Genomic DNA, 11,913 nt, shown 5'->3' with positions numbered 1-11,913 from the left:
TCAGAAACCAAAGTCCAGTCTAGTCTATGAAAATATATGATAGAAAACAAATCCATAGAACATCTATTCGTGATATTCATGACGTAATGTTTTCTACGGAAATACACCGGTTTTAGCCAGTAGTGGCAAATTTAAACTAGACAAAAATTGTACAAAATTTGCCACTACTGGCAAGAGCCGGAGTCTTTCCGTAGAAAACATTACGTCATGAATATCATGAATAACAATATACAGTTTAAGAGAGGGAGAAAGGTCCTATTCCGAAGAGTATACAATTTCCCCCAGAAAGCCTCTTCTACACTTTACAGATCATCTAAATAATGACGCAATATTTCGAGTTCCAATCCTGACCCTAACTGATAAGATCGAAATAATCAAATATCGAAAATATCGAAAAGTCGAAAAATTACTTTTGTCCGATAACTATTACTAACTCCTCTAACTCAAAAAACTTTTTTGTGGAAAAAAGTCGAGATAGAGCTGAGTGAGACACTTTTGATTTAAGTAGCTCGAAAACTCCCAACTCGAAAATTGTTTAACTCGAGGTGCCTGAAAAAAAAAGTTGGTATCAAAATAAATTTGCTATCGAAAAAAAAGAGTTGGCGTCGAAATATAAAAAGTTGGTATTAAAGACCCTTTTGGCGCGCCATATTACTAGTTCCCTTAAAGTATTTCCGTAGGTGCAAGGTTTACGAAATCTGAATGACTCGATCTACAAGGACTTTGTTTACATATTAGCTCATTCGCTTTGGATATTTGCAGGCCAAAATTGTGAATTTTTCTAAAATTACTTATTGGCTGATTTGGTCAATTTGGCTAGAACTATTTCAGAATAAAGAAATAAATGATACAATTTTAGAAATAGTGTCATGTTTTCTTTTCTCAGTTAGAAAATAAGATAAGCAATCAAAAAATATTTTTACAAACAAAAAGTAATATTGTGTTTAGAGTTATAAGTAGGGATTAATGATCATTCTATTCTTTATATACAAAAACAAACCAAATTTTTTATTGATATAAAAAACTAAGGTAAAAGTAGAAATGAAAAGTAGAAGAAATTATTAATATTTTTGGTGTTGGATTTGCTTACGTATTGTCATGTTTTGATCCCGGTCAATGAATAAGGTGTTGGCTTTAATTTCGATATCTTCTTCTAAGCGTAATTGTTGACGACTTAATCCTTTCAAGTTATCTTCTGATTCACGCAATGCTTGTTGTAAGCGCTCGATGTTCTCACTGATTTCACCAACCTGCAAAATTTAGGAGAGAGGAAGATATTAACTTGAGGAAAGAAATTTTGGCCGAAAAAATGATGATGGGTTTGGTCAATAATCCGCCAAATTAAGTTCCCACCGAATTTAAATTATTGTATTTATTCCCCCAAATGTGTGCTATTTCAGGGGACAAGCTGGAGTTTTTACAAGCTCTTATTTGATTTGGTTGGTCGTTAAGATGTAATAAAAGAATCTTATTACTTTTTCTAAAGAACGCGTCATCCATATCACTTTAAATGACCAATTAGTGAAGTACCTTGTAAAAATCTAAGGCATCTCTATTTCAGGCCTTCGACAGTTTTTTTATTAAATGGCGTTTTTTGACAATAGTGTATTTAATCCCACCAAATGGAATCTTCTCTGAAAAAGCTTTTTCGGCCATCCGCCAAATTAAATTTCCACCAAGGATAAGTTTAGCCTGGGGTTTTAATACAGGTAAGTGGTCTTTCAGCAGATTTCGAGCTTTGAAGAGTAACATTTAAGGCGGTAGTTTCAATTCAGAATTTTTTGTAAGAAAAAAAAATAGTTAAAAACAACCCCTCCAACATTTTAAAATTTTAAATGCCAAATTGATTTCAGCCTGGTGTTAAAAAACATGAATCAGAATATAGAATTTGAAAATATGAAATTGAGTGAAATTTGTTTGTGAATAAAATACATGCTGATTTTAAAAATCTTATAAAGACGACAATCTAGATCGATACCTCACTGATCAGTTTATATTGGACTTGGTCACGACAAAGTTCAGCATTAGGGCGGTGAGCTCGTGTGTCCAATCTGGTTTGTGACACTTGCATGGGTGACAATTTGCCATTAATAGCTTGGTTCAACATATCGATATTTGATTCCATATCAGTAATTTCTTGGTTAACCTAGATGAGAATGTTTATGTCTTTAAACAGTGAAAAACAAGCTTTCCAAGCTAGGCTATATAGTCTAGAAGGTTGACTTTTTGCCTTTTGACGCCAAAACACTGGAATAGATCTAAATTACAATTTCCGATAAAAATGAATCCAAAATGTGTTTCAAAATGGTAAACGTTTTTGACAAGTAAGGAAATTATTATATAGATTTATCACCACAAGAGCGCTTCGTGTCCAGGTTAAAATTAAAGGTACTAAGATTTCAAAATACGTTTTTTGATTTTTAAAAGACCACGGATACGTGTTTGAATTACCTTTACTAGATGGTCTTCAAGCTTTGCTTTAGCTTTTGAAGTCTCTTCAATACGTTTTTCGAAGGCCAAGTTGACGTTATCACATTGTTTTTGTTGGTCTTCAAAAGTCTCTTGTAAAATTTCTTCAATCATTGACTCAATAGTGACGGCAGAATTTCGTTCACGTTCAGCTTTCAAGACATTTTTATTGGAAAATTTTTCCCATTCTTCTGTGGTTATGGAGCTAAGTGAAGAAAGAAAATGGAAAGAAAAATAGAAAAAAACTCTTCTCTCAGACACGGTAGATTTTTTCAGCGAGTGGGAATAAAAATAAGGAACCAAAATTGGATGAGGATGAGGATTGAAATTCCATGTTTTTTTTTCAAAAAAAAAAACTTCGTACTCACTTTTATGGTAGAATTTGAATAAAATTAGTTCGTGCTTGTTGACAAGACATTGTGTGGAAAATTTTCAGTAAATTTCGAAAAAAATCTAAAAAATGAAGATGAAAATAGTAGGAAAGAGAGATCTTGAAGAACTGTTCTCTAATTAACAGTTTCACTTTTTCACATGAAAAGTGATTTTTGCTATTTGCTGGGGCAAAAATGGTAATTATTGCTCAATTTTATAAGAAGTTGATTTTTTTTCATCTTCATCTGCATTTTTCAAATTTGCTATGATTTTTTTACATTTTATTTTCATTATGTTTCACTCTTTGATTCCATATCTTTTCAACTATGTGATTGAAATTCTATCAAAAGTTACAGCCTCTAGCGTCTAGCACTGATTGGCCACATGAAATTTTTCTTTTTTTATTCGATGTTATATCCAGAAAAATGACTCAGCCATGGTAAATAGAGATACATACTTTGCTTGAACTTTGACAGCACCAGGAGCAAAATATTTCTGTGGGGAATCGTTGCCTAACCCAGCACAATGATCATCAATACCTAATGCAGAAAATTTATCACCGATATCCTTGCCAAGATAGTGGTTTGCAGATCGAAGTAATCTAAAAGGAATAAAAATACTTCTTTAGATCAAGGACAGGGAACGTCTGTTTCTATCTTTAGAACCCGGGTTAAGACAAATTCCCTTTTTATTAACCATAAGCAGACAATCTACAGACCTATACAGGGCCCCCCCTATACACAGAGCTTTTTGTGAGAAGTGAGTAAATAAAGTCCGTGCCAAACTTTGGTGAAACATTGACAATTATTAAAAAAGTTACATTCCATAGAAGTTATTGTTAGCTCCATGAAGTTATGAAATCTTTTGTATATCTCAGTTGAAATTTTACCTTTTACCAACTCGGTGTAGGGTTTTCTTCCACTTTCTCATGCATTATCTAAAATAACTTTTATTCCCCAGTTTTTGTTCAATATACTTACTTACTCTACTATTTCCAGTTAGTTTTATTAGACTTTAGTTAGAGAATAAGACGAAATTACTAACCTGATTTGTTCTGTTGCTTGGTCTAAAGTTCTTCTCAGCATTGCTTGGACACCCTCGATAATTTCTACCTCCTTAAAATAAAACGAATAATAAAGTAAATTGGTGTCTGTACAGTAAAGTTTAAAATTTTAATGAAATTGGTCTTACAAAACCGAAAAAAAAACCAGTTCAGTTGGCTGTCAATTGCAATTACAGTTACCAGGAAAACTATTAGATGTTTGTTTACTTTTTTTATTTTAATGGAAATTTTTAAGAAAATCTTGAGTTGATGTGACCTTCCTTTTATCAAAATAAATTTTTGAACAGTCTTAGATTGTTATGTGCATCTTACAATTTTAGTGTTTCAATGTAAGGTTTATAATATATGGTTTAATATGTTTAGATCAGCCGTTGGCGAGATACAGGCCCAGATAAAATCGTTTATAACCCTTATCTTTGCTGAGGGTCAGCACTTTTTTTCGATCTTTAAATAAATTTTTATTAAAATCGTTATATCTCCTCAACGGTTGGTTTAAACATACTAATCAGGGCTAAATGATTAGCTCGTTGACGTTCCAATTTATCCCTCTCAGTAATGACATCATCAAAATCGTCATTTTTTGGACTTTAGAGGTCATAAGTCAGGATCATGTGGTCTAAATTTCAAAAGTGACCCTATTTCTCTTATCAACTCATCGAGAGAAATCTCCCTGTCTAATTATTTTTGACATTTGAAAACCATTAAAAATGAAACATCAAACAACTATTAGCATACTTAGACCTTACTGTATACCTGAGTATACTGAGACATAACATCATTATAACATTGGTTTTAAAAACATTCAATTCACATACATAACCTTTCAAGGGTCCCTCAACAGTGTAAAAAGCCCCTAAACAAATGAGCATCCTTAATCTACAAACTCGCAGATTCCTGAGATAATATGAGGACCCTTGTGTCAGGATTGCAGCATAAGAACGGGTCCACCAGAACAAATCATATACTCTCCGCTCTCCCTCTACATATTGCATAACTGTCAACTCTCCCGCATTGGCAGTGGGGGCGTACGGTATTTCGGAATTGCGGAGATTGACCCTTTTTTCTTCGGAATTTTGGAAATCGGGCAAAATTCCTTCGGTCCTGAAATTATTTCGGAATTCATCCAAAATTTTTGAAAATGGAATGGCAAAAATTTCCCAAAACAGTGATTTTGGCAAATTTTTTTTTACGAAAAATTTGCTGATTTCACTGATTTCCCGAAAAAAATTCCCCAAATTCCCAATAATCCAAATTGGAGAAATTGGATTACAGTATCAGGGAAAATTTTTCTGACTTCGAGCTCTCTTTTGTGAGATGAAGTTGACAGCTATGCTATTGATTGAAATATTTCTATCCCAAAAAGAATTTCTATGCAAAGAGGAGCTGTACAATTAATAAGAGGTAATTTTAAATTAAAAAAAGACTTTTGAATTAACTTCAGAAAAGTCTTTGTCGCTGAGAAAATCGTCACGCTCTTAGCGTAGTCGTTTGCGAGAATGCAACAGTCTTTTGAATAACTACCCATAAAGTCTGGTAAAGTCAGGTAACTTGCATCTGTGGAGGGAAACTTGCCATAGCCATCAAATGACTGACCAATTAAAGCAGCAAAATTTCAAAACAAATGAACTACACAGCTCCACTCGCAGCTCTACTCTACCATTTTTGTTTTAATGACCAGCCAGGCGATTCCTAGTAGTAGTATCCTAGTATTCACGACCACTACACTAGATTAGCCGCTCAGAATAATTTAGCAGTACGGCAAAACAGAAACAGATTTGAAGCAAAAACCTTCGCAAGCTCTACAATTCCTATCTGGAATAACCTACCCAGGGAATGCCGTGATGCTGAATCGATTGTGTCTTTCAAGAGTAGAGCAAGAAAACATTTCTTCACCTAATTCTCCAATTATTTAAAATCCAATTTTCCTGTTCCTTTTTGTTACTGTTCTTGTTCTGTTCGTAGTGGCCCTTCGTGGAAACAATTCTTGAGCTGTCTAAAAGCTCTAGAATTTTTCGGAGCCAGCCACTTAAAACATTCGTTATTATTATTATTATTATTATTATTAGTATGTATATGTAGTATGTATGTGTGGCTGGTATAGTGGCTATTGTGCTTGACTTCTGTCAAGGAGGCCAGAGTTCGATACTCACCGTGGCACTACCGTAAGTTGGTCTAGTCTCGACATCGGTCTTCTAATTTCGACACCCTTCTTTCTTCCTTACCACTAAGCAAAGAAAAATAATTTCAATCTTTTTTTTATTTTTCAGCTCTAGAAAAGGGTGTCGAATTATGACGAGGGATGTAGACATTAGACCAAGTTACGGTACAATTCACTTGTTGGCATGTGAATGCTCCGCCTGTATCAACCCATGCCATGTGAGGGGAATTGAGTACCATAACTCTGATACAAGAGTATGGGTAGATATTCCAGACATTGTGGTGTGCTGAGACACTTAAGAGGTTCTACACCTGCGAGGACATCTGTTCTCCCGTGTAGTTCGAGTGTCGTGGTATACACCACACCATGGCGCGTAATGTTTGCTTGTGTTGTGATTCCTACTCCATTGTGGGTAGGACATAGGATATCTATCTCTATCCAGGTCATTCATTTGAGCGAGGGCTATGCATGTTAACCTCCGCTGATGCAAGTTACCCCATCTCTCGGTAGTTACTCCAGCAGGACTGTTTTTAATGATGACGTCATTAATATGTGAAGTAATTTGTTATTCAATAGACCGTTGCGTTCTCCCAAACAACTATTCCAAGACATCAATCCCTTGGCACAAGTAAAATATCTGAGTATATTAGGTGTATATATACTCTACCGTGGTCGTCTTAGTGTATGCCTACAGTTTTAACCAGATGTTACTAATCCATAAAATCAATAGCTATTTCGATAATTAATCGATTGATTAAATATTGATTAAAAACAATAATCGATAAATAATCGGTGCCTAAAAAAATGTGAGTATTGATTATATCAATATTATCAATTATTAACACTGTACGATATTATCGATTAAAAATCTATGGTGATAATTTAGTGAGCGCTAAAAAATTGTGAGTATCGATTAGCTATAGATTATTGTTCTTAATCAATCGATTAATTATCGATTAGCTATCAATTATAATCGATTTTAATCGATTATTATATCGATTAGTAACGCCTGCTGGTTTTGTTAAGCATGACTGTGTTTGTTTGGGTGCCAAAATTTAATGTATATAGTGCAACACTTAGAGAAAAACCAGATACGTTTGTCCAGTCTTACTGTCTTAATAAAACTTTTCAGCACAGGTGCCATTCTGGTGGTGCAACACCTTGTTGACAGCAGGGCGGGTTGATATGATGTGCGTTTAAAAGAGTTAATTTATACCTTTAGTAATTGAACTTCTACATCATCATGAACAAGATCTATTGACATTCTTTTTTGTCTGTTTTGAAGGCACTCTTTAGCAATGTGCAATGGTATTTCAGTGGCATTCAGAGCTACTTCTAAGCGATTTTTATACTCAATCATTCGTTTTATTTCATCTTCTGTTTCTTTATATTGTCTATCTAGTTCAGATTTCCAAAATGAAATGTCCTTTAGTCTTTGTTCTATCTTCTTATTTACATCATTTTGTGTTTTCAAAGTCGTAATATCAGTTTCATGTGCAAGTCTAGCACTTTCATCCCTTATCATTTCACCAGTTTTTCTTTCCTTTTCAGACTTCTCATAATTCAAATGATTGGATACATGCCATTCCTTTTGAGTATATTTTGTTGGTGCTTCTATAAGTTTTGCCATAATTTTACACGTTGCTTCCACCAGGAATTTTTAAAATCAACCCAGTATCAACTCAACCCTGGTTCACACACGTCTGAACCCTCTCGCGTTCTTTCCTGCTCTGAATGTTTTGATCGCAGTAAGGAGCTACCATTTTAAAAGAATGTTTTGATCCCATGGTAACAACTGTAAATTTTGTGAGGGGCGGACCGGGGGCGCATACCTATCTAAAAAAAAAAAAAAAAAAAATTGGCTCGGGTTTATAGACCTCCATATGGAAGCCGAGAAGGGTCAGCGTGCGATTTCTTCCGAAAGCTGTCGAGATTTCTTTCAAGCTGTCGGGATTTCTTTCAAGCTGTCGGGATTTCTTTCAAGCTGTCGGGATTTCTTTCAAGCTGTCGCGTCCCCAAAAAGTGTCGCGTTCCCAAAATGTCGTGAAAAAGTGTCGCGCTCCCAAAAAGTGTCGCGTTCCCAAAAGTTGTCGCGTTCCCAAAAACTGTCGCGTTCCCAAAAGGTGTTGCGTTCTCAAAATCTGTCATGTTCCCAGCCAGAGACAAGACAGAAATTGTTTAGGGTGATTCCCAAAATAACCGCGGGAATGATGATAAACGCAGAATTGGGAATCACCTGCGCGGGAGAATATTGTGGGAAGCGCCAGTTCAGTCGAGCCTAACTGTAATTTGTGTGCCTTTTATTAAATCAAAACCTAATGAACGATGAATCCGACTGACTATATTTATTTCAAAATGAAGTTAATGATGGTGATAGCCTCCCTCGTGAAAATGGTACCCGGAAAGGAGCTTCAAAAGATGTGAAGATTCAAGTCGGTATAATGAAAGAAAAAGCTGGTGCTTTTGTTCAAGAACGTGGAAGTAGAGTGAATGTTCAAGTTAATGAACACTCAACAAGGGATGCAGTTTTAGATGCTGCCCTTACAAAAATTTCTCTTACGAACCAATACTTTTGTCCAACTGATTCGTATTCTCTTTGTTATTCCGATGGAAGAGTTGTTAATACAATCCCAGGAACAGACAAGCCGTTCAGGTTGGATCGTTACCAGGAGTGGTTTGGGAAACCCTATTCAAAAGTATGTCTTTTTGTATGTCTTCAAATGGAATTGCTTCAACATGATGAAATGTCATCATCATCATCAAGTTTTTTCTCAATCTGATGAAGAGATCTCCAGCTTAAGAGGCTCAAAGAAATCCAAGAAAAACAAGCGATCAAAAACTGTTCAAAAAAATCAAGATCCACCACCACCCCAACAACGTAAACTGCCATGTCCCATTTGTAATTCCGAATTCAGCATCTCAGAACTTAATGAACATGTAAATAAATGTTTAGAAGAAGAAAAGACACCATTAATGATACGATAGCTCAAGAAACCTTTTATGATGAGTATGATGATAACACACAGTTTATCGACTTGGTAAATGATGAACACCAAGAATCTGAGGTTGAAAAAGCACAATCAGTTAAGGAAGTGATTTCTACATTTCGGCCTGACCAAAATCCTGATGTATCAATTGTACTAAATGTGAGAAGGGGCTATGAGTTTACAGACTTTCAGAAATTTTTTTCGAAAACGTGGAACAAATCAAAGATTGGACAGGTTTTAAAAATCAAATATATTGGAGAGCCAGGAAAAGACACTGGAGGGATTTCCAGAGAATTTTATTCAGGTATATATCATATTATAGAGTATTGTCAGGTTTTGTTTACAAATTTTGACTGTTCCTTTATAGACCTTTTCTCAAAGAGGCCACACCTGTTGAATAATTATGAATTGTATGGGTACAAAACAATGCAAACAGCAGCAAAAACCAAGAACAATAAAGATAATTTCAGCCATGCATTGCAATTCTGTATCTTATCAAACTTTGAATATTTGTATAATGTGATTTGATATTGTATTAATTTGAAATGTTGATTGTTTTTCAACAAAAGCAAGAGAAGCAAATTTAATCGTCATAGCCTTGTGTAGTTTATGATAGTTTGCAGGAACAAATAAGAAAATAATCAAAGCAGAAAACAATGAACAGCCATCATAATTACTGTATCATGAATATTGTACTGCTGTGAAGATAACAAAGCAACGTCATAGCCTTGTGTAGATGAAGGAGGAACAAATAAGTCTAAATGACAGTCGGGTTGACAACACATCATCCCAAAGTCAACCAAAGGAACCATGGTTAATAGTCAAATTTTTATTAGTGATACAATTTCTTTACTTCAGAAGCATTCAATCAAATTTTAAAGAGGTTTTTCAAACCAGTGACAGATGGGATACCTTTAAATGGATTTGAACCCGCTGTTGGATACATGTCTGTCAGTGATGGCACTATGATATGTATTGGTCATCTTTTTATATATCATCCATTGTTTGTAGTGGACCAGCTCCAAATTTTCTCTCACCTTGGGCGTACGAATATCTAGTTGGTGGGATAGAAAACACAGTACTTCATCCAGAATCATGCAGTCAAAAATTTCAACAGGTTCGAATTCTCTATTTTTTGGGAATGAATTCTCAACTTCACTCGAGAATCTGACAATGTCTGTATCTCTGTTCTAAAACTTTGGGGCGGACCAGAGTTCTTTCAGTGTCTGTAAGTATGTATTTAACTATCCTTTGAGGGACGCTTGTAATAACATTCATCAAATTTTCGAATTTCAGATCCACCAAGCCAAAAACGTTGAAGAACTAAGAAAAATGTTATGCTGCGATGAGGGAATTGACCTATTAGATTCTATCGGTTTTCAAAGAAACCCGGCAACTGTAACAATGGATGATCAACAACTGGTCCTAAGGTACACATTGTAGTATCTATCGTAACTTATCTATCTTAACTCAATTTTTGCTCATTATTTTTTGGTGTCCTGTTGGTTTTTAGTTCCCCTCCTTAAGGCATAAAATCCACTTTTTGCAGGGTGCAAAAATAAAATAAATTCTTGGACTTGCAAAATATGCCTCTGGTTTGCTTGTTTTCCAAATTTAGGTCTCAGTACTTTTGAGTGCCTTACTTATAGGCTTACAAACGGGGTGGTGGTGGTTACATTAAACAGGGGAATGGAAAGTTTTTTCAAATTTGATAAACGGAAGGACCTATTGAATTTTTTAAATGATTGATTTTTAACCCAGGTCGCTGTTCATGAAAGAGAAACATCTAATGTTGCATCTTCTGAGTCAAATATCAAAAGGAATGGAAGCATTTGGCGCATTAACTGTAATCCGTGAAAATTTTGAGCTCTTTCGACCTGTCTTTACACCATCAATGGAAACTTACACATGGACCCGAGAGTTACTCCTAGAAAAGCTGGAAGCACAATACGAAAATGAAATTGGATCTAACAAGAGAAATAATGCTATCAACACTTACAAATCATTTTTGGACTTCGTAGATGAATGTTTTCAGAATGGTACGTTGCATTTTTTCTTCTAGAGGTTGAGGTACTCTTAGAAGTTTTCCCAGATTTGCCCATTTAGCTGAGACTGAGATTTTCTTAGCATTATCTCAGTTCCCATATTGCTGAAAAATATTATAGACAGCTTTTTTTTCGAGTTTTACTAATAAGACTAGTATTGTTTTTCCCACTTTTCATTCTTATTAATTTGGAAACTTCTTAGAGATATTCTTTTGAGATCTTTATTTAGTCGATTTTCACCTTGTTCTCGTAGACACTGTTTTAAAAATCATGTAAGAATATGAAAGTGGATGAGAAATTTTAAACTTCTTTCATCCTCCTTTTTAAGAATAAACTGCTGCCCTCAAATGTTGTTTCGAGCTCAAAAACAAATTTATTAGTAGTATCTATGCGTCATAACATTGCGAACATGACTTTAACTTAATTTTTCTTCGAGGGGTTCGTTGTCAATAATTATACATTTTGATCTTTTTATTTAGAATCTACCCTAATTCCGGCACCAATATTAATGAAGTTTCTGACGGGATGCGAAACGATCCCTCCTGTTGGTCTACCGGCAGACAAGATGAAAATATATTTTAAAACATGACTGTGGCCTTTCTCCAAACGGGACGGCCTGTGCCTGTTTACCCACAGTCAGCACATGTGCATTGTATGTGAAAATTCCAGTCCATATACAAACTGAAGAGCAAATGATGGAATCTTTTGTTTCGGCTATGAAGAAAGGGTCGGGATTCCAATTGTCTTAAATATCAAAGAACGTTGATCATTTCAATTGTTTTCATGTTTTTGTAGAAAAGAAATTCAGTGGAGACTTTT

The 11,913-nt window shown here is 34.9% G+C and overlaps 2 protein-coding genes across 2 annotated transcripts; one reads left to right on the top strand and one right to left on the bottom strand.

The window, feature by feature from the left end:
* Window positions 1-853: 853 nt before the first annotated feature.
* LOC136816875 (tektin-1-like) lies at window positions 854-7,791 on the bottom strand. The gene is made up of 6 exons (XM_067073206.1): window positions 7,279-7,791; window positions 3,886-3,956; window positions 3,299-3,442; window positions 2,452-2,674; window positions 1,979-2,146; window positions 854-1,250 (listed from the first exon to the last, which is right to left on the bottom strand). The coding sequence occupies exons 1-6, from the start codon at window positions 7,690-7,692 to the stop codon at window positions 1,062-1,064; spliced, it is 1,209 nt and encodes a 402-aa protein (XP_066929307.1). The 5' UTR covers window positions 7,693-7,791; the 3' UTR covers window positions 854-1,061.
* Window positions 7,792-10,045: 2,254 nt separating this feature from the next.
* LOC136816035 (uncharacterized) lies at window positions 10,046-11,683 on the top strand. The gene is made up of 4 exons (XM_067072468.1): window positions 10,046-10,166; window positions 10,346-10,479; window positions 10,811-11,088; window positions 11,574-11,683. The coding sequence occupies exons 2-4, from the start codon at window positions 10,382-10,384 to the stop codon at window positions 11,681-11,683; spliced, it is 486 nt and encodes a 161-aa protein (XP_066928569.1). The 5' UTR covers window positions 10,046-10,166; window positions 10,346-10,381.
* The last annotated feature ends 230 nt before the right edge of the window (window positions 11,684-11,913 follow it).

Source organism: Clytia hemisphaerica, unplaced genomic scaffold (assembly GCF_902728285.1).
Source record: "Clytia hemisphaerica strain Z4C2 unplaced genomic scaffold, Clytia hemisphaerica genome assembly, whole genome shotgun sequence".
In the NCBI taxonomy this organism is placed as follows: Eukaryota; Metazoa; Cnidaria; class Hydrozoa; order Leptothecata; family Clytiidae; genus Clytia; species Clytia hemisphaerica.
The sequence above is the reverse complement of the archived record's forward strand: the minus strand, read 5'-3'. Positions and strand labels throughout refer to the sequence as shown.